The following is a 23741-nucleotide window of genomic DNA, read 5'->3' as shown; positions in this document are numbered from 1 at the left end:
CCTTACTCAACGACGCCCACTGAAAGAAGATTAAGCATCATGGACCCAGCCCTGCCGACGTTATGTTATTATTATGCATAATTTATTATTTAAAATAAAATATGATATTATTAAATGATATAAATGATAACAAAAAAAAAAAACGTGTGGCACTCGGGAACTGCCGCGGTAAAGCTATTGCATAGCATTTTTTATCAACTTATGCAATTATAATTAGACAATGATAATTTAATATTAAAACAATAATAAAACAAGACCACGCTATATTAAACATTAATAAAAGCAAAACCTTAACTGTCCCCTTCACACTCATAAGCTAGACCGCGCGAGAGAGAGATGGGCAGACTTTTCATGATGCGCATGCAGTGTGACGTCACGCCACGCACTTATTCACAAACACTAAAACACAAGCGCAACGTGTTAATGTGTTGAACGCGAGCTACATGGTAGGCGGAGTGAGGGGTGGAAGGTTTTTTTCGTTACGGAATTTCATGATTCGGTCGCCGCACTCAAGGCCCGCGATAAAATCTATGCAATAGCTTAAAAATATTAGCATTCTGCACTCATTCTCTGTATTCTCTATAAGTTTGGGAAATATCATACTCCTCCGTCCACGCAATTTTCGTAAAAATGGTACAAAATTTTTGCTTTACACATTAATATATAGATAACGGAATACATAATGATACCTAAATATAAACCACGCTTTTATATCTCGTAAGCAATATTCAAGAAAAGTCAAACTGCATCGCATAGCTGAATACGACGAAAGTACTAAATCATTTTAATTGAACATTAAATTCTAGAACGTTACGATATTTCCTGCAATCAGTCTCAACATTTGAAATATGCTCAAATTATCCATACACAGTCTTACAACGAATACTATCTTGTAATATGATTGGCATAGTTTCACTTTTAAATGATAAAGTTATTAATTAAAGAAGCATGGATAAATGCATAATGCATTTTATATAGGCAAAATATTTACGTCACATAAATTGAGTGTTATGATATACGTGACGTATACGTACGTTTATACGTTAGTTCAATATGAAAGAGGAAATAAATGTAGCACATCTGTGAACGGCATGAAGAAATGAAATGAACCTTAAAACAAAGGCTTAAAGACAAATTTTGCATGTGTTAAGATTTTTCTGCGAGCTTCAATGAATGTAAACGTCCCGTTTTTTACTATTTCACCACTCGTTAAGTCTGGATTAACTGACACCTCATCTATTGGCAATATTTTCTCGTTTCTCAAGATCTAGATCGTGAATTGAACTATGTAGTTTCAGCGCTGTTTTTTTTATTACCTTTGTAGTTTTTTACTGGTGGTAGGACCTCTTGTGAGTCCGCACTGCCTATTTCTGCCGTGAAGCAGTAATTGGTTTCGATTTGAAGGGTGGGGCAGCCGTTGTAACTATACTGAGACCTTAGAACATATCTCTAGGTGAGTGGCGCATTTACGATGTAGATGTCTATGGGCTCCAGTAACCACTTAACACCAGGTGGGCTGTGAGCTCGTCCACCCATCAAAGAAATAAAAACTAAAGAAAGCAGACGATTATACGGCCTGATGGTGAGTGGTTACCGTCGCCCATGGACTCCAGCAATGCCAGGGGCAGAGCCAAGCCGCTGCCTACCTTCAACTGTGTATCATAAGTTATTGCTTCTACCACGAGACTTTAGGAGATTTTTTTAGGTAAGCAGTGGCTTGAGTGAGCCTTTTATGATGCTGTTATCCATTGGTGGTGGAAGCTCCTTTTTAGTTGTCTTGATAGACTTTTTGGTCGGGAAATTGTCAGCTAACCCACATACATGGTCCTTCGATTCCCCGATGCACTGTGTTCTGATGTTGAACGTCTCATGCCTTCTCTGTTTTAATTTTACCTTCATTTTGCAATGAACTATTATTCAAATCAAATCAAATCAAAAAAAAATAATTCAACATAAATGAAAGTACATACTTGTTGAACGTCAAAAGAACTACCGCCAATTCACAAGAACTAGCCTCCGTCCTGAGAAGAATTGGCAAGAAACTCAGCGGGCATGTCTTTTTTTTTTAAATATTAGATAATTTTTTAATATTAGATTTTTTTTAAATATTCATTTTTACATGAGTATTATAACATAACAATTATTACAATATGGAAATGCCCGGAGCGAGCAACTCATTCCCACTTTGTGCAATCTTCTATTAAATTATCTCGTTAAAACCTTAATTGTAAACGTGAGACATAATTTTGATGAGAAAACCTATAAATTCTTTCGCTTTCGTCAATACTCAGGTTTCGCAAGAGAAGGGCGGACATAAGCTTATCCTGTCGCAAATCTAGATCGCTAGACTTTTGTGAAAGGTCAGACCGGTACGTTGGGAAACATTCAATGGCCTACCACTATCAACATAATATCGGAAAATATATAATATCGGATTGTAATTATTAAATTCTTTGACTAGAAGTTTTAAGTAAGACCTATTTCGTTAAAACTCAGCGTTCAATACGTCTTTATAATGACTTATTGCGATCGGTAAATCAAACTGTTATTTTCCATCAATATATTATACAATATGTCCCACTAAGTATTGCGAATGTATTATTTTTCGTAATAATGAAATAACACTTTTTTAAACATATTATTATCCGCAACACGCTTCGTCAGGTTATAGAAACAGAGCTATCAGCAACATGCTTTGTCAAAAAGTACAATACTTACTTTCAGGTACAAACGTCGTCATTGCGAATTGTTACCATTTACTCTGTGGAAAACTCCTTGACATGTTATTTACGATGCAACGTAAAAAATCGTATCATTTGTATGCAAATAATTTTAATGAAATCAACATATAGATTTTAAATAAAGCTATTTCATTTTATTGAATTAATTACAAATTAATAATAAATATTTTGTTAGTAATGAAACCCGCCAAAAACTATAGTTGGCGTAAACACTGGTAACTATTGAATAATCTACTTCGTTTTTATCGAGGGCTGATAGGCACATGAAGTATGTTCTGCTGTTTTACAACTACATTACAAAATTAATTCTAATATAGTATTGTTTTCTATACTAATATTATAAAGAGGAAAGATTTGTTTGTTTGTTTGTTTCGAATAGACTCCGAAACTACTGGACCGATTTGAAAAATTCTTTTTCCATTAGAAGCCGACATTGTCCCTGATGAACATAGGCTACTTTTAAAAAAAAAATTTTTTTTTTTTTTTTTGGTTTTATGTGTGTTTTAATGTTTCCGAAGCGAAGCGAGGGCGGGTCGCTAGTATATTATATTAAGATTTGACGAGTCGAAGACATAATTAAAACTACTTTATGCAATATAATATTTATTATATAAACATCATTCATCACAATATTAAAATGTTGACGAAAAATTTTTTTGTCGTCAATGATTACGAAAATTGTAATTCTACGAAAGTCTTCGAAACCTTGGAATTGATATAATGGTAATGAAAAAGCGAAATTTTAAGCTGTAAAAGTAATTTTAATTTTTTTTAAGTATGATGTAGAAAAAAGTGTCTACGGCCTGGTGTTAAGCCGTTATCGGAAAAATCACTTTTAAGAAGCAAATTTTTATTGCGTGTTTTTTTTTCTTCAACGCACTAAGCGACCGTGATTATATGTTATTTTCTTTAGTTCATTCATGCTAGTAAGTAATATTTATGTAACAATGATGTAACAAGTAGAGTCAGTAAACTCCAGGTCGTTGACACCGAAGCTGGGTTCAAGGTATAGAGCCTCATCTTCAAGCTATTATAATACTTCTATAGGTCATGGCTGCTAGAAGAAATTATTGCATGGCAATGGATGTGGCTTTTAACTAACGATTACTATAAATTTTGATAAGACATTTTTTATGTACTTTCTGCACGATGTTAATATTATTATTTTTCTTTTTTTTTTCGAGCCGGGGCCGAGCCTCCAGAGGGGTCCCCGCGCCTAGGGGGCGCGCGGGGTATGTGGAACTAGTCCGCGACTGCAAAACTAAGGGCCCAAGGATGTTTTCAGAACCCTACCCACTAAACGACTCCCCTGCACCCTTTCCCCAAGCGTCCGATCCCCTCCGAGCTCAGAGCCCGGATGAGGTAAAGGGGTTACCGCGGTCAACACTACAATCAGACGGCACAGCTCACCCCAAGGACGCCCGGCCGACGGAGCCATGGAGGCGAATCGAAGGTTCTTAAACGTCGGCCATCTCGGTACGGCAGCCCGTCAGGCCGCCCAGACGGTGCCGCTGGTATCCCGGAATACCCCGCTAGACCAGAACCAAACGATGTCAATATTGCCTTAAGATTTTTTTATCTCTGAGGTAGTGGTATTTACGGAACGCCTGATGATCAGTGCTCACTGTCACTAATAGACGTCGGAAATGCTACGAAAATAGCCAAGCCACTATCTGTCGCAATATTGATACCTCATGTGTATTGGTACAATGTGGCTTTACCTTTCAAAGCTGCACACATTACTTTGAAGCAGAAAATATCAGGATGGTGCTAACTACCCGCACGGGTGTGCTGGAAACATGTCATGTTTGTTCATCCCAAAATTGGACTTACGTATATTTTCATTTTAATGAAAAAACCCATGATCGACTATGGTGATGTGTGCTACTTTGACCTGAATGCAGATCTACTCAATAAACTTAACCGGCTTCTCAATAACTGCATTCGATTTATTTATAATCTTCGGAAATACGATCACGTATCTTCTTATCGCTCCCAACTCAAATGGCTCCCCATTCGTCAACGCCGTAGCTTGCGTGCTCTCAGTACCCTTTACTCTTTGTTGCACTCCCTAAATCCACCTGCTTATTTAACTAATTCCTTTCAATACTTAGGGTCTGACCACAGCCGAAATCTTCGTTCATCTCACAATCTTCTTCTTCGCTGTCCTCCACATAGTTCTGACTTTTTACATTCTTCATTCACAATTCTGTCTATTCTTCTATCGAATGCGCTCCCACTCAAAATAAGGTCGGCCACTACACGTGAAGCGTTTAAGACGAAGGTTCGAGAACTGTTTCTCAGAGAGCTAGCAGAGTCATCTAATTGATAATATTTGTTTATATATGTTTTTATATGTATATATTTATATATATCTATATATTTATGTATATGTATTTATTTAAGTACTATGTATTATGTATGTTATATATACACATAATATATGTTTAAGTAATATCCCCTTCACACTACACCTACCAAGCTTCATCTCTGCACTCCCCTAAGGTAGACTGTTAGAGAATGCCTATGGCATTAAGTCCGCCTTTATACTTTCTAGTATAAGAAGTTATAAATAAATAAATAAATAAATAAAAAACTAGTAAGTTAATTTTTTTTTAAATTTAGCTAGTAAGTTAAACTGATTATTAAGTTATTTCGAATAGATTTGTAGTATTCTCTTAAGTCAAGCAAAAGTTCTTAAAATTTATACTCTGCCGGCAAATTAAATATGATGTGATATATTGAGACAGGAGAGCCGATGGAAAGTCAATTTCAAATAGCGAGTGTTAGTGAAGTTATTACAAGACCTCACAGCATAAATACCGCCGTTTACCTTGCGAAAAGCTAGAATTTAATATCAAAGAGTAAATTTTCATAACAGGTAAACTGGAGCATTCAATTTAGACTAGCGCAGCCTTAGTTTTTACTTTTTATGATTGAATGATTACTGGTAGCCCAGAGGGCCTTGCAGTTTCACCAGAACAGGTGGGCGAGCAAAAGGTCAGCCAGAGGGGTGGGATTTGCCAACACCCGCCCGGGCGCCTTCGAAGGTCACCTAACAAATCAAAAGCAACTGCTTCGCGAAATCGCTACTACCGGATCGGAAACGTGACCCACTGAGAAGATCCGGCGAGAAACTCACCGAGCTGATGCATGAGTTAGGTTGCACGTCGACCTCTTTGTCGAGTGCGACGAGTACTGTTACCGTACCGGGCAGCCTGAGTGTCGTTTCATAGGCAATATGGCAATATATCTACTATTGTCATATGGACACGGTAATAGGAAAATTATCCTGAATGACACACATAAAACATTTCATCGTGACATTACGAAAATTGAAAACGTAATGCCACATCTGAAATTAGTCCGTTCATGGCCTAGACGAGTCTAGCGCTCATCTGTTATTGAAAGCACGACCAAGTATTTATGTCAATAACGCTTTAGTTCAAGGTTTATTTACTAACCCATAAGATAAGACATGAGTCATTTATGAAGTCAAATTTGAACGAAATACCATAATCGTATCAGATACGGACATAATCGATTTATTTTTGTTAACTTTAAATTTTCAGATCGGCTTACTTTAGAGGCTACCTGAATCTACAGACATCAGAACTTCATGCACCAGAATTTTGGCCGTATTCTCAACTGATTATTACAGCTAGGTCCATACTTCAAATAGTCCAATTAAGCAGGGAAATTATTCTTTAAGTCAGCTGTTGGCTCTTGACCAATGACTAATCATTATAAAACATAATACTTCTGGTTTTCCCTAAGAATAACCAGGGTAAGGCGAACTCTTTATACCTTGGGAATGAAATAGTACAAAATAAATACATGCAACCAAACAATAAAGAGATTTATTGCTACTTGTCAACTTTATTTTGTTTTTGTAGCACTACAATAAGAAGTTAGGAAATGTTTTTATGTTTACTTCCCCTGGCGTGGTTATGGAGATATAAAATCGGATGTCGCCATATTTTATGGAAAAGAATCGAAATGGATCATCAATTCAAAGTTGGATTATTTTAATCGGCGGATCTTGGTGATTATATATTTTGAACATAAATTACTTTTATTTTTCGAATACTGAAAAGTGTATAGAATACGTAAAATGTTTTACCTTGAATTTATTATTAGATACAGAGTGTACGTTTATAGAAAAATAAACATATCTCTGAATAGAACGACTTCATCATCATCATTATTATCAGCGTTATCAGTCGACAGATGTCCTCTACAGGACATAGGTCTCCCCCAAGATCTTCCATAATGACGAAACAAGTCTGCAAGTCGGTAAGTACAATCAAGAAAATTGGGTTGAAAACTCAATTTCGTTGATTTTCGATGAACAACGAAATGTTATCATTAACGCCTCTTTCTTTTTAGCTAGCTCCAAATAAAATTGTAATTATATGATCGCAGCTTCAACAGAAGTTATAGTGTGTTCTCGTGAGCTTTGGAGCAATTAACGATTAATGATATGGCAACGTCGCGTCGTGTCACACGAGTTATTGGCAGTTTCGATATTCCTCTGTAGCCACACAACCGAGTGCAGTTGACACAACTCTTATACGATTTTATTTCGTGTGGAAGTCCTTATAAATAGACTGTTAGGTACATATTTTAATTAATTGACGAAAACAGACCAATCATTTGACGTCATTTTTCGTTTTTATTGCCAGCGAAATCCAGCTCACAGCAGTTTTCTCCAAATACATGACAAATTTTAAATCTTTTTTTTTTAACACGTTGCCTGCTTTCTGTTCACCTTTCTGTTACTAAACGTCTGGATTGTCTAGCTTTGTCTTCTTTTGTTTATTAATGTACATGTTTTAGTACTTTTGGTCTCTTAGAAATAAATTAACCGAACAAAAACAGTTTCACTGTAAAAAATTGCGCCAAGTCCACGTTTATAAAACTCATCTCAATAACATTTGCACTTTACAAAAAAAAGAAGACTTCAATAGCTTTCATTCTCTACAAAAATATGTGAAATACAAAAAAATACCAAGAAACCGTCATAAAGATGAAAAAATTAAAAAAAAATTGTTGAAAATTTAAAAATAAAAAAATAAAAATTTTATCGTGCTTGGCGCGCGTCATTGAGTACCCCAAATTTTTCAGGATAAATGAACATCCTTTCAATGTATAGAAATTTATAAGTAGGTCAACCTATGAAATGCATAAATGTAATTAATGAATTATTATTTCATAATAAGTTTTACAAAAGTATGTAGTAGTATGTTATTTGAATTTTTTTCATTTCCCACTCATCTTTTATGATTTGAACTAAACACCCTCTCGTGTTCGCTTATACAAATACAAACTACTTACGAGTCGATACGTATGTATACGTTGGCTTCAAAACATTTGAAAAAATTCTCAAAGATGTTTTTCAAAGGGTAGAAAAGAATAATAAAGTTTCAGCTGAATCTAAAGGGGTCGGACGCAAAAGTGGTCGATTTGGCATATAATAGTCCATAGGTATATAGTGAGAGCTGTTGAAAATTACCGTAGTTCTGTCTCAATTTCTCATAAAACGCTAACAAGAGCGAAAAAGACAACCTGGGTAACTTTTTCAGCTTTCACTGTATATTAAAGCAAAATTGTTTTTTTCTCGGGTTGAAATTCTTCCGAAAAATTTTGGGGTACTCAATGACGCGCGCCAAGCACGATAAAATTTTTATTTTTTTATTTTTAAATTTTCAACAATTTTTTTTTAATTTTTTCATCTTTATGACGGTTTCTTGGTATTTTTTTGTATTTCACATATTTTTGTAGAGAATGAAAGCTATTGAAGTCTTCTTTTTTTTGTAAAGTGCAAATGTTATTGAGATGAGTTTTATAAACGTGGACTTGGCGCAATTTTTTACAGTGAAACTGTTTTTGTTCGGATTTCATATCTTTTTGTTAAGTATTATTTTTTGCTCATTTATTACTTAATAAAAATAAATTATAAATAGTCACTCAGCTTAAAAGCTAATGAAACGCTCAATTAATTAGTGTTTTAATGTTAGGTGCCCGACTGGCATGAGACTCTCGGGTTGTCAGTTCCGGTATCGACCGGGGACGCGTGTATTCCGCTTCAAAGTCTGGCGCGCACTAATTGGGGGTGCGATTTGCGAATGATGCAACAGATGCGCGGGCGCGGGTAGCACGGGGTGGGTCGTCGCGGCACGGACCTGAGTCACATTCTCTTTGGCTGCTGTTGCCCCGCGAAACGGAACGCTGCGTTACATACTCCCCCTCCAAGTTGGGAACGCGTCCCGAGTCCAACTTGGGACTGTTAGTCTGAAGACGCGGCCTTCCTCTCTGCCTCTTTGGCATAATTGGATCCGTACTTGAATTTGACGGAGAGCGGGTTAAATCCGCGGTGTGATACTTGCCGATGACATTGTTTGACAAGTCTGCTAAGAAGTACGTTGTAGGACTAACTATCTTTACTACGCGATACGGGCCATCCCGATGAACTTACGTGTTACACCCCTAGACGCATAAGCAAGCCATAACGAAGGAAATACTCTTCCAGTAGGACTCGGGAGCAAGCCACGGCGGTGGCATCAACAAGTGCGTAGAGTTCTACCCATCTTGTAGCTACATCCTCTACCAGGAGTACCCATCGCTCCCCCTGCTCTCCTTCTGGCAGTGGCCCGAACAAATCGATTGCGAGAACCTCTCCTCGCTGTTGAAGCACAGGAGTGAGCCTATACGGCGGTACCGATATAGGCGGATGATCACCGGTATCAATGTGGTGCTCGGCGTAAAGGGTTGGGGCTCCCCCCACCCTAAAGATGTCTCCATTCTCCTGCAATAAATGTGATAGCTGCTGCCGTTCATCGGAGCCAAGCATAGAACCCTTATCATCACGCAGGAAGTCAGCAGTAGAAGCAAACATGCATGGGGGTTGATTGCTTCCCGCTTCCGTAGGTTTAACCCGCGATTCCCTACAAGTGACCCCTGGGTGGTGCAAAACGGGAGCCGAACACATAATCGGTGGTAGGACTTGTCCGACTGGCTGGCGACCACCCTCCAACTAGAGTCCGCCGCCAAATAGCCTAGCTGTGTTCCGGCGTGTGGGTTGGAGAGCCAGTTTTATTCCTTCCCTTTCCTCTTCCTTGTTCGGGGTGAATCTTGATGATGCCTGGAACATGCGGAGCAGACGTGCGTGCGAGCTCGCGGGACGTGATTGTTTGACGGGGGTATAGGGAGACCCAGTGAAACGGTGTTCGCCGCCGCCCGCCGGTCAGTTGGGGACCTGAACCCGGGTGTCTCTACTAAACTCCGCCCCGGGAAGCTGTCCCGCCAACCGGTGTAAAATCCTGCCGTGCGGTCGTCGTGCCGGAGTCGGAGACCGGAGTGGATCCCGGCGATCGCACGCAGGGTGGACTGGGGGCCCTTCCATGCCCTGCGTCAGTCTCTCACGCAACCCGTGGTCGAGCACGTACTGTGTTCCGCGCTTTATTCAGGTATCGTCATGATTTCGCTTCGAACTTCCTACCCCACCCATTCCCACTCTCCAAAAAAAAAAAAAAAATCAAACATGACTGTACAAAAAAGGAAAAGGGTTTTATCGGCGATGCCCCATTCCACATTTAATGTGGATTTCAGCAATGTAAGGGGCCTACACAGCAACCTCGACGCCGTACACCACCATCTTGAGACGGCGCAGCCTGCCCTCCTTTTTCTGACGGAGACGCAGATATCTGCTCCGGATGATACTTCGTACCTTGAATACCCCGGCTACGTATTGGAGCACAACTTCCTGCGTAAAGCCGGGGTGTGTGTATTCGTCCGGGCTGATGTCTGTTGTCGCCGTCTACGAGGCCTCGAACAACGGGACCTGTCCCTCTTGTGGCTGCGCGTAGACCATGGGGGTTGTACCCGAGTCTACGCGTGCCTGTACAGGTCCCAGAGCAGTGATGCAGGTTCAGCTCTGATAGAGCATGTGCAAGAGGGGACTAGCCGCGTGCTTGAGCAGTACCCATCTGCGGAGGTGGTGGTTCTTGGAGATTTTAACGCTCACCACCAAGAGTGGTTGGGGTCCAGAACCACTGACCTCCCGGGTCGGGCTGCCTACGATTTCGCCCTGGCCTACGGCCTCTCCCAGCTGGTGACACAGCCCACCCGTGTCCCAGATATTGAGGGGCACGAGCCTTCTCTGTTGGACCTTCTGCTGACCACCGATCCAGCCGGATACAGTGTAGTGGTCGACGCTCCGCTTGGATCGTCTGATCACTGCCTTATCCGTGCTGCCACACCACTCTCTCGTCCTAGTCGTCGAACGACGACCAGGTATCGAAGAGTTTGGCAGTATTTGTCAGCAGATTGGGATGGATTGCGTGAATTTTACGCATCCTACCCATGGGGGCGGTTCTGCTTTTCCTCTGCTGATCCTGACGTCTGTGCGGACCGTCTTAAAGACGTGGTGCTCCAGGGGATGGAATTGTTTGTTCCCTCCTCTGAAGTGCCCGTTGGGGGTCGCAGCAGACCCTGGTATAATAATGCCAGCAGGGATGCTGCACACCTCAAGCGGTCCGCATACGTGGCATGGGATAATGCCAGGAGACGTCAGGACCCTAACATCTCAGAGGAAAGGCGGAAATATAACGCCGCTTCCAGGTCCTACAAGAAGGTTATTGCCAAGGCGAAGTCGGAGCACGTTGCTAGAGTTGGCGAGCGACTAAAGAGCTATCCCTCTGGGAGCCGTGCTTTTTGGTCGCTCGCCAAAGCCGCAGAAGGAAACTTTTGCAGGTCTAGTCTCCCACCACTGCGAAAGTCCGATGACAGTCTGGCCCATAGTGCGAAAGAGAAGGCTGACCTTCTGGTCAAACTCTTCGCCTCGAACTCGACCGTGGACGACGGGGGTGCCACACCACCGAACATCCCCCGGTGTGATAGTTCCCTGCCGGAGATCTGCTTTACACAGTATGCAGTCAGGCGGGAACTCCGACTCCTGAACGTCCATAAGTCGAGTGGGCCAGACGGCATCCCCGCAGTGGTTCTGAAAACGTGCGCCCCTGAGCTGACGCCTGCGCTAACGCGTCTGTATCGCCTCTCTTATTGCGCTAACAGGGTTCCGTCTTCATGGAAGACCGCCCACGTCCACCCTATCCCCAAGAAGGGTGACCGGTCGGACCCATCGAGCTATAGGCCTATCGCGATAACTTCCTTGCTTTCCAAGGTGATGGAGCGAATAATAAATATACAACTCCTGAAGTATCTTGAAGATCGCCAGCTGATCAGTGACCGACAGTACGGTTTCCGTCACGGTCGCTCAGCTGGCGATCTTCTCGTATACCTTACTCACAGGTGGGCTGAAGCCTTGGAGAGCAAGGGCGAGGCTCTTGCTGTGAGCCTTGATATCGCGAAGGCCTTCGACAGGGTCTGGCATAGGGCACTTCTGTCGAAGCTACCATCTTACGGAATCCCCGAGGGTCTCTGCAAGTGGATCGCTAGCTTTTTGGATGGGCGGAGCATCACGGTCGTTGTAGACGGCGATTGCTCTGATACCATGACCATTAACGCTGGCGTTCCACAAGGTTCGGTGCTCTCCCCCACGCTTTTCATCCTGTATATCAATGACATGCTGTCTATTGATGGCATGCATTGCTATGCGGATGACAGCACGGGGGATGCGCGATATATCGGCCATCAGAGTCTCTCTCGGAGCGTGGTGCAGGAGAGACGATCAAAACTTGTGTCTGAAGTGGAGAACTCTCTGGGGCGAGTCTCCGAATGGGGTGAATTGAACTTGGTTCAATTCAACCCGATAAAGACACAAGTTTGCGCGTTCACTGCGAAGAAGGACCCCTTTGTCATGGCACCGCAATTCCAAGGAGTATCCCTGCAACCTTCCGGGAGTATTGGGATACTTGGGGTCGAGATTTCGAGCGATGTCCAGTTTCGGAGTCATCTGGAAGGCAAAGCCAAGTTGGCGTCCAAAATGCTGGGAGTCCTCAACAGAGCGAAGCGGTACTTCACGCCTGGACAAAGGCTTTTGCTTTATAAAGCACAAGTCCGGCCTCGCGTGGAGTACTGCTCCCATCTCTGGGCCGGGGCTCCCAAATACCAGCTTCTTCCATTTGACTCCATACAGAGGAGGGCCGTTCGGATTGTCGATAATCCCATTCTCACGGATCGTTTGGAGCCCCTGGGTCTGCGGAGGGACTTCGGTTCCCTCTGCATTTTGTACCGTATGTTCCATGGGGAGTGCTCTGAGGAATTGTTCGAGATGATACCGGCATCTCGTTTTTACCATCGCACCGCCCGCCACCGGAGTAGAGTTCATCCATACTACCTGGAGCCGCTGCGGTCATCCACAGTGCGTTTCCAGAGGTCTTTTTTGCCACGTACCATCCGGCTATGGAATGAGCTCCCCTCCACGGTGTTTCCCGAGCGCTATGACATGTCCTTCTTCAAACGAGGCTTGTGGAGAGTATTAAACGGTAGGCAGCGGCTTGGCTCTGCCCCTGGCATTGCTGAAGTCCATGGGCGACGGTAACCACTCACCATCAGGTGGGCCGTATGCTCGTCTGCCTACAAGGGCAATAAAAAAAAAAAAAAAAAAAAAAAAAAAAAAAAAAAAAAAAAAAAAAAAAAAAAAAAAAAAAAAAAAAAAAAAAAAAAAAATGGCTTAGGGCACTCATATTCAATTGGATAGGTAACCCGTTTTCCCGAAAAATGCCAAGTGGATGAAGCAAAGTCAAGCACAATACCTGCCGCCACCAAAAAATCCATGCCAAGCAAAGTTTCATTATTTTGAGCATCTGGAAAAACAGTAAATTCAAGGGTTACTGACCTTTCGGGACTTATCCTTACTTCTAGAGTAGTGAGCAAAACTCGGCGGGTGCGCGCGGAACCGTCTGCAAGCCTCACCCGACGCCTGGTTTCCTCACACGGATGGTTATGCTTTAACAGCAATTCATAAAGCAACGCCCCGGCAACGCCACTCTTAGCTCCCGTATCCAACAAAGCATTACCTCGTATACCTAACATTTGAACACTTAAAATTGGTCTTAACCTAACCTGGTGCTCAGTAGAGTTACTCTGGGCAACACTTTTCACATTAGAATTAATTGTCGATAAATGTCCGACGTTTTCCATGGTCACCCTATTTTCGTTCATCATGGTCACCCTATCGCGGCCACTTGGTACCTCGGAATAACTATATTTTGGTTTGGTACCACTCGAGTAACGCATCAGGGGCCTATTCCTAGAACTAATATTATTGTTTATATTATGATTAAGTCTAGAATAATTTTGAAGTCTAACCTTGTTATCAGTACCGAAAAAGCGCGGGGGAAGAATCGCCTTAAAATCGGTAGGATAATAATTATTTTCATTATCAACAAAACATTGTTTACGATTATTAATAAAAATGGACGACTTTACGGTGTTTGAAGTGCAAGCTGTATGCAACGAGCTGTCACGATGAATAGAGTTCACTGAACTTGACAGCTGTTTATTTACTTTACCAATAGGTAAATCGGATGTGACTGATCGGGTCCGTGCAGCGTCGACGGCGTAATAACTTGCGTTACACTTTGTACACTGAGACCGAGTAACACCTTTGGTACCACACCCGTAACACGAGGATACAGCTTGCGTATTTTCGTTGTCGAATTTCGTTTTTGACGCTAATTTTAAACACTCATCACGAATATGTTCGTACTTTTTGCAATAAACACAGAACAGTCTTTTAACAATCGACGTAGATGATACATTATCAGTGTTCGTGTAGCGAGGCGCGGGGACTCGAACGGTGCTCGGCGCAGCGCTATCGTCGCGTGGCGGGCCGCCAGCGGCGCCCGAGTTGAATATTTTCCGCGGCGTCATCCGCGCCGAAGTCGAAGCACCGGCGGGAACTTCGCCTACGGTACTACCCGATGAACGTGGCGTCGCTCGCTGAGGATGATGAATAAATTCAGGCGGACTGGTCTCGTAGATGGAGTCCTCGATATGGCGCGTTTTCTTTAATAACGTGTCGTATGAAGTTATTTCGTCTCTTCTTAATCTTTTACGAACACGACGGTGTAGAAGGCCGTAAAGCATATCAATTTGAACTTTCTCACTAAGGTCACCAGGTGGGAGTCGAGCTAGCAGGGCTCGTGCTCTGGCAACGAAGATCTCCGTCTTCTCTTTTTGTCCTTGCGACATTTTGAAGAGCTCTAAGTAGACTCGATGGGGCGGTCTGCAATCACCGAAAGCGCTTCGTAACGATGATAAAGCGTCGTCCCAGGAAGTGATGCTAGCTTTAACGCCTTGCCACCACACGGCTGCATTTCCGGTTAGTAACATCGAGAGTCCTCGTAACGCGATGGCGTGTCCTACGTCAGCACAATCTTTGTATGATTCGACCGCGTCAAGGAAACCGTCGAGTGAGTCGCCGGGCGCTCCGCTGAACCGCGCCGTGCATGACGCGAAGTTCCCAGAATGGTGAGCGGGCGTCGAGGAAGGCGGCGATGTCGGCTCCGACGTCGGTGTTGCTGATGATTCGAGTTGAGTTTTATGCTCAAAAACTCGGTCGAGTAGGCGTTCGAATGCTGCCATTTGACTTTCTTGTAATGACGCCATGTTGTTTGCGATAAATGTTGGCGTCGGTCCCGCGGTTGAACCAATTTCTTCTTCAACGTCTTGAAAATCGGATTGACGCCGTGACTGACGACGAGTACGTGTCGTAATTACGTAGATTCACTCCGAAATACTAGTTAAAGGGCCCGCGCTTGGGCTGCCAGTTTACGGCCTGGCCACGGGGATCGGCGGTGCGAACAGCGAAGCGGTGGACGAGGCGACCATTCGCGCAGCACCGTTTGCAGGCCACGGGTACTCACGTTCGCCGCCGCGACTAGTAAGGAAGTCCGACAGCGAAATGTCTATATCGAAATTATCTCGATATTGCTTACAAATTAATAGTTTTTTGGTTCAGGACCTATTATTTGGAAAAGATTGTGAAGTACATGATTTGAATAAGAATCGGAGTATACCTATAGATGGAGAATTCCACAAGAAGTACGAGAAATACTTTGGGTGGCTAGACTTCCAAATAGCTGGTCTAGCTAGTATTTCAGCTATTTTTTTTTTATTGCTTAGATGGGTGGACGAGCTCACAGCTCACCTTGTGTTAAGTGGTTACTGGAGCCCATAGACATCCACAACGTAAATGCGCCACCCACCTTGAGATATAAGTTCTAAGGTCTCAAGTATAGTTATAATGGCTGCCTCACCCTTCAAACCGAAACGCATTACTACTTCACGGCAGAAATAGGCAGGGTGGTAGTACCCACCCGTGTGGACTCACAAGAGGTCCTACCACCAGTAATTACGCAAATTATAATTTTGAGGATTTCATTTTTATTACACGATGTTATTCCTTCACCGTGGAAATCAATCGTGAACATTTGTTGAGTACGTATTTCATTACAAAAATTGGTACCCGCCTGATATTCGAACACCGGTGCATCGCTCAACACGATTGCACCGGACGTCCGTTAGGCCACGACGACTTTAAAAATATAAAATAAAAAATAAATAAAAAATATAAAAATTTCGGCGTTAATTTTTCGCGGCGAAAACAACTAAACTCATTTAATCACTGTACTATTCGCCGCGACTACCGCTCGACTTCGTGGCTCGCGCCGTCCGTATTCATGCATTTGTTTTGCTCGCCCGCCGCATCGCGCGATTCGCTCGGTACATTTCGCCGGTCGCTTCGCCGGTCGCCGGTGCGCGTGGCTTGTTAGGTACATTTCTATGCGCTTATTCTATTCGCTAGACGCTTCGCCGTTCGCACCGCGCGAATATTCGTCTCGGCGAATGTCCCGTGGCCAGGCTGTTAATGTTAGGTGCCCGACTGGCATGAGACTCTCGGGTTGTCAGTTCCGGTATCGACCGGGGACGCGTGTATTCCGCTTCAAAGTCTGGCGCGCACTAATTGCCATAATTGGGGGTGAGAATGATGCAACAGATGCGCGGGCGCGGGTAGCGCGGGGTGGGTCGTCGCGGCACGGACCTGAGTCACATTCCCTTTGGCTGCTGTTGCCCCGCGAAACGGAACGCTGCGTTACAGTGTAATAATAATCATCAACTTTTACAAATTTAAACCGAATTAAATTTTGTTTCAAATGTGAAGGGTAGATGACGCTGTTCTTAATTATTTCAGAATTTAAAATTAAAATCTGAAAGCCTTGAAACATCAATCCGCATAAATGTAATTTAAAAACTACAGTAAGAGGCTTAAATAAAAAGCTGAACTTAACTCAGCCTTAATTAGAATTTTCATCGGAATTCAGTAGTAAAGTTCAAGTTATTTTGATGAAATCAAAACCGAAATATTCATAGCATCTTAAACAATCACCTACGAATAAATATTAGTTATTATATTATTTATTATTCGTAGACAATCACAACGGTTTTATAGTTTTGGGAAGGGATTTTTTGTAACGCCATCTCGTAAAGTATTTCGGTATTACATTACAAAACAAAATTGTTTCTCCAACAGTAACAACAGTACTTGCTTCGGCAGTACTTAAACTAAAATACTAACAGTAACAACATTAACGTTATTTAATGTATAAACCGTTCAATAAGAACTGCAAACTATCCCCTTGAAGCTACAGTTTATGTAGGAATAATGACTTTTTGGCGGGAACGCGAGGTGTGAAGTTGTGTGATTTGTTTTAATTTGTCTATTTAGTGTTTCTTCGGGTTTAAATGTGTAATAATAGTGGTTTATTAACTGTTTAATATCTGTGAAAGTGCACAAACGTGGGAAAATGAAACAAAGCCGCTGTACGTAACTTCTCGGTTTCCTCCAAAAAGTCCACTGAGATCTTAGTAAATGACCACCACCATTTTACTGAGATTATATTTCATTCCATATCATCTCATCTCATTTCATTTCATCCCTTTTGATTAATGTCTCAAATTAATCATCTTCATTTCATTTCACTCCATAATATCACATTTCATTTCACTCCATAATATCATTTTTCATAAAAATATGAATATAAATTAAAATACGACATGACTTAAAGGTCTCAGTTACCAGGTCATAAAATCCATTACAAATAGGAATAATTCCAGCGCACCCTGGCGGCCGTAGATTACCATTCTCGAATATTTATAGTCTGTGGCATGTCACTTTTTACATCGAAAAAAGTCAGGATCGAAATTTTTGAGCGAGCCATAGTTTGTGGTGATAAAATTAATAATTTCAAGTAGATTAATTGTTGTAATTGATATAACTAGTTAATATCAGTAAAATAAAGTTGTGAGTGATTGATATAATATACAATTTAGGAACCAGAAGTACCGTAGAATTAAATAAAATTTCGTAACCTCAAAAAACTGTTCTGCTCACAGTAAACACAGTCGGTAGTCTGGCGCTCCGTTTACAACGGGATTTTTGAACGGAACTTGGCGCCAGATTCTACCGAATCTGTGGATTCTCAGTGTCGTTCAGATTCGTATCTCCCAGAATCTACTAGATATTCCGGCGCCTTAGTAAGAAGATAGAAGGGATACATCGAAATAATTACTTCAGGGCGCTGCGTAGGGCACCGGTGACCTACATGGCGATCAACGTGTTAACCTCACATTGAAGCTCATTTCTACATAATATATAGATTATCAAACCCGATACGCTATGATTAATGAACAATGCGTCAGAAACTAGGTCAATAGGATTCAAAAGAAATTATGTATGTAACTATTTAATCCTATTATGTAAATAAATGCAACCAATCTGTACTTAGTCGTTTCGACATAATATTAACTGACTATCTTTTCACATGAGCTCTCTCGCGCTATTGTCGAAAAAACCTTTTAGAAATCAGTACCTTTTTTGTGGATGAAAGTTTCCGCATGTCTTTTCGGTATCCCTGTGAAGGAACAAGGTGTAGATGAACGCAGTGGTTCTAGTATGGACAGTTTGGATGCACTCGGCTCTGGTGGTGGACAATGCGATTGTAAAAAGGATATCAAGGGATCATCTCGAATATTTACTCAGAGCGCAACGCATGCGATATCTATGTATTGCATGTGTTACAAAAACATAAATAGCTGTAACCCCTCCGTGGACTAATAAATTCCAAACGATTATAAATAGATGAGTACTATTATATATCTAAAATATTGTTATCATAGGACTGTCAGTTTTCTATTCCAATGCAGACAATTAAACTTAAAGAATTGTGAACTGCTTCAACTACAACAACTAGTCCGCAATGATATTTTAAGTCTCGTACTACAGAACCGCGAATAATATGCGTCCAATTAGTTACATAGTTACGCAACAGTTATAATGATATATCGCACCGACCGATTGACATTTGCTGTGGCCTCCAATCCACAAAAATACGTTGCGACAGTATAGAATGATCTTGTCGCTGTTGATGATTCCAATCTGCAAGTCACCGGAGGCTTGTTTGCGAAAATAGCCATTAAACGCAATAAAATTTCGGTGATTTTAGACGTAGCCGTTGAAGACTATTTTCGAATTCATGTCTTAAACACAAGTTTTCATCTCTATATATAAAAATGAATTGCTGTTCGTTAGTCTCGCTTAAACTCGAGAACGGCTGGACCGATTTGACTGATTTTGGTCTTGAATCATTATATTTGTGAAAGTCCAGAAAAGGTTTAAAAGGTAAAAAAATGTGTGCAATTCACACGTGGTAGAAGTGAAACCTTCCAAAATTAAAATACAATTATCCTAAACGTCTTAAGTATATGTAAAATTTTGTCATTAGTAAATAATTGTAAGGTAGCGCCCTCTGTGAATTGATATTTTAATTTCACGTATAATCCTAAATTAAAATTCACTACAAGAGCTTTCATACACACGTTAGTATTAAAAAATCTCACAGATGGCGCTGTATTAAATAGTATGTATATTTCTGTCTCATTCTTTGCTGGCTTCATCCTACACATTTTTGTATTTGTGTCTCTTACCTGTCATTTTTTCCGTTGCATCCGGTTTGAAATCACAACGATTCTAAAGAAGTTTTCACTTCAATAAATATGAAAATGCTCGGAATGAAATGAAAATAACAATTTTGTTTTCCCTTTGTTGTGTCCCCCGTCGGACGGATTCCTTTTCCGTCTTTTATTTATCGATTGACGCACTACGAAGTCTGCCGGGTCAGCTAGTGACTGATAAATGACAGCTAATTACATATCAGGAGGTATACGTATAATTTAAATAAGTATTTAAATAGGTATAGTAATATAGGGTTCCAATCCATCATTCTCCGAACCGAAAATAACGTCTAGTGCCGATCATTCCTAATCTCTTGCCGTCATCTTTTGCCGAACTGATAGTCGTTATTGCTCTTCAATATCATCAGCGCTAGAGGCACAGCTGAGTTGCTTTTATTCTGTACAATGAAAATTCAAGAGTAAGGAACACGCATGGTAGCTATTGATTCCTCGTTTGATTGCTAGTTCACGAAATTAGAAATAACTAGCTATACCTGTCCGCTTCGCTGGGTATTTAAAATTAACATTATTATTCTTCACCCCCACAAAGATTCTCATCATTAATGCCCCCGCAACTGGTTTAGAGAGTCCAACACTCATATAAATCCATTAAGTACATGTATTTTCTACATGGATACCAAGTTTCAAATCAATCGGATGCCTGGTTCAGTAATTATAACGGAACATCCGTAAAAACCACTGTAGATTAGTATAGATTAATCGACAAGAGGATTAGTGGGTGTTTCATATTTCCAACCTACTATTGCCTAATAATTTATATTCGTTTCGCCATTCTGGCCATCTGATCATATAGTAAGTACAACCCAACTTGTATTAGTAGTTGAAGCAGTTTTTGGATTTCCATGAAATCTTAAAATAAAAAAAACATTACGAAAACATTTAGTAAAATTTATTTTTGTCATTTTTGTCAATTGTACTTTGTTGACATTAAAATATTATAAATATCGTAAGCAAACTCCGTAAGATAACTGTTTAAATCAGGCCCAATAGTTGGGGTTGGTTCAATGCCAATATTCACGATGATATATTAATATTAAATAACATCCAGAGGTTACACTATTGAAAAGATTATGTTTTAAATTTGCATATTTTTGTGAACAATTTTGTTTGATGTAGTTTCTTTATTGCTTAGATGAATGCACGTGGTTACGATTCATACACTTATTAAATTGTCAGAGAGGCCCACAGATCTCTCTACGGGTGTGCCGCCAACTGTTTTGAGACATGTAGTCTACGGCTCAATTGTAAGTACACAGGTTGTCTCAACCTTCAAATCTAAAAACATGACGTTTTCGCGGCAGAAATAGTCAATATAATTTGGTCTCTACTCGTCCAGTATTAAAATACTCCCTATTACAACTAAGTATTTATATACTATTTAAAAAATTTGCATGTTTGTTTTTTATTGCATAATGCTACTCCTTTATTTTGGAAATCGTGTACTTAAATACTAATGATAATTTATTATTTCACAGTTGTTATCTTACAATCGTCGAAGTCGTGCCAAAGTCCAATTTTAAATTGTTAATATAGCTATTTGCCATGTTTTATATATTACATATAGCTACGATGCCAAAATGGAATACTGCTAACCTACTCTCGAATTTAAGTGTAGACATAGCCTAACACGGAAGCTGATCAGATGTTTGTTCGCCATTACTATTTTATGCCTTCCGGTTCATCCATCATTCAATCCACGGAAAGTTTTCAAGTTTTTAGTAGAAAAAATTAACGAGTGATTGTTTAAATAAAATTCCATTTTTAATATTTTCTTGCAGGTCATTCAAAGGCCTCCATCATTTTTTATGTACTATGGATGTTTTTATGTCCGACTTTTACCGGGAGCTCAATAAGAGCCCGTAGTATCAAGCCAAGGTCACTAAGTTTATATATAAGGAGTGATGTTGAGAGGGAAAAAAAAATCAGCAGTAAATCACCGAGACTATTATTAAAAAATATGTAATAACAAAACTAATTAGTCTCCTAAAATTCTTAGTATTTACAACATGATTCACTTCCTCAATTCACTTTTATAACTTCAACAATGAACTTATAATAAAAAATGCTATATTTAAAAATCATGTACTAACATTATTATCTAATTGGAAATCCATTTCAGAATTAATCGATTTTAATATTTTAGTTTGTTGCTATAGAGGAAAAAACCTCTCTGAATCTTGATTAATTAGCTGGAAGTTATTATTTATTGATAACGCTGTTTGAATATACTAAAAGCTCTTAAAATAACTTAATAGAAATCTTAGCCAAAAAATCGCATGGAGTCCTTTAGTTTGTCGACAAATTGGAATAACTAATTGTTTGTAAGAGTGGATTTTAATGGCTAAAACGGAAGCCATCACCATAAAGTTTCTTGCACAACAGTTGTCCACCATTGAAATTGGAACGCAAGTCGGCTTCGCCGCAAAAACAGGCACGGAAGTGAAAGGTTAGTGCAGATAATAATATGTATATGGCGTCTATCAAATTTCGCTCATATTTAACATCAATAATCTCTGTATAAAATGGAACGGGTGTATGTAAGTACAAACAGGGGCATTGAAGGAAGCTGTAAGGGTTCCGTGTTAACAATATCAATTTAATGACTAATGTACGCTTTGTTTGTAATTTGGTTACCGTCCAGTGTTGTGATCAAATACATGTTTGCGCTTGAAAATTTTGAAATTTTTGACATTTCACCAACTGTCACTTCTAGGCGGAGGCGGTGGTCTGAAATTTAACAGGTTCAACATTATACAACATTAATTTAAATCACACATTAATTGATACCCTTTCTTATTGTTTAGAATTTGTCGTGGCCTTAATCACTCGACGCATTCGTATTTAGCGATGCGACTGTGTCGATGTTCGAATCCTACGGGATTCACATCACACAGTCCTTGGTACCTTCGAGAAAGTACCAATTTTTCGAATGGAATACGTACTTGACAAGTGTTCATCATTGATTTCCACGTGAAGAAATAGCATCTTATAATAAAAAAACAACCACCAAAAGCTATAATTTGCGTAACCACTGGTGGTAGGAGTGGTAGGACATACTCTGTGCTCTCACAGACGGGTACCACCACCTTGTCTACCACTGCCGTGCAGCAGTAATGCGTTTCTATTTGATGATTGGGGCAGTGTGTTGTACTGTAAAATCTAAGACTCATGTCTCAAGCTCTCACTCAGGCTTCACCATGACCAGTGGGCACATGAGCCTTTAATAAATTAGCTAAAATCTACTCTATCAAGAACAGTGCTTCGCTTAATCTATAACGGTCGGAATCGCAGCCCACTAAGGAGATCCCGCGAGAAGTTATGCTCTCAAAATGATTGGAATATGGGCAAACATTTTTCTTTGTCGTATCACTCTTGTCAGAGCGGTCGTGGTCGTCAATCAGTATCATTGCTGTGGGCAGATGTGATGTGCCTCACGAGTAATCGCTACTTCTCTCGGTGAGTCTGGAACACTAATACAAATAACCGAGAACTGTTGATTTGGTCGATCCATCGCATGGAATGGAGATATGATGTAACCATAGGCATATGTACTTATATATTATAATAATTACGGGCTCATACACATTTTCTATACAAAAACTACATACCCGGGTGTATTCCAATTGCTTCCATCACACAGAGCCGTTGTAGGCGTTTCTTGTTGCCTGGAAAACAATTTTGTTCGTATGGTCATTTCGTAGAATTAAAATGTCTCTTGCGTTTTCACAGTGATTGGATCGAGAATGGATACGAACAAATATGATTTTAAATTACTCTTAAAGTAAGCTTATTGACGGCTATCTCTATATTAATATTGGCCAATAAAATCTTATTATATTTACCCCAAACTAGTGAGAATCATTGTTTCGTGAGTTCTTATTTTCCGACTATAAAATCTCCAAAGTTTGACGCATAATGGTGTTACTGCAATACACCATATGAGTCCTAGTAGGAAACCGCAGACCCACCAAGCGTGCTGGAAACATTAAATAAAGTTTT

At 40.6% G+C, this 23741-nt stretch overlaps 1 protein-coding gene and 1 long non-coding RNA gene across 2 annotated transcripts in view; one reads left to right on the top strand and one right to left on the bottom strand.

Moving 5' to 3' along the window:
- The first annotated feature begins 19235 nt into the window (after positions 1–19235).
- On the top strand, positions 19236–21717 carry LOC134201093 (uncharacterized). Its single transcript, XR_009976271.1, has 3 exons — positions 19236–20792; positions 20875–20986; positions 21521–21717. It is a non-coding gene; the product is annotated as an uncharacterized LOC134201093 (long non-coding RNA).
- LOC101736160 (prominin-1) overlaps positions 20617–23741 on the bottom strand; it is a 28288-nt gene continuing 25163 nt past the window's right edge. Inside the window, exons 16-18 of the mRNA XM_062675229.1 lie at positions 23585–23718; positions 23351–23407; positions 20617–22469 (exon numbers count right to left, since the gene is read on the bottom strand). Of these exons, the coding sequence (XP_062531213.1) occupies positions 22436–22469; positions 23351–23407; positions 23585–23718 (225 nt within the window). The 3' untranslated portion in view covers positions 20617–22435. The remainder of the gene's footprint in view (positions 22470–23350; positions 23408–23584; positions 23719–23741) is intronic.

Source organism: Bombyx mori, chromosome 23 (assembly GCF_030269925.1).
Source record: "Bombyx mori chromosome 23, ASM3026992v2".
NCBI lineage: Eukaryota > Metazoa > Arthropoda > Insecta > Lepidoptera > Bombycidae > Bombyx > Bombyx mori.
Note: the sequence above shows the minus strand (reverse complement) of the source record. Positions and strands in the feature narration are given on the sequence as shown.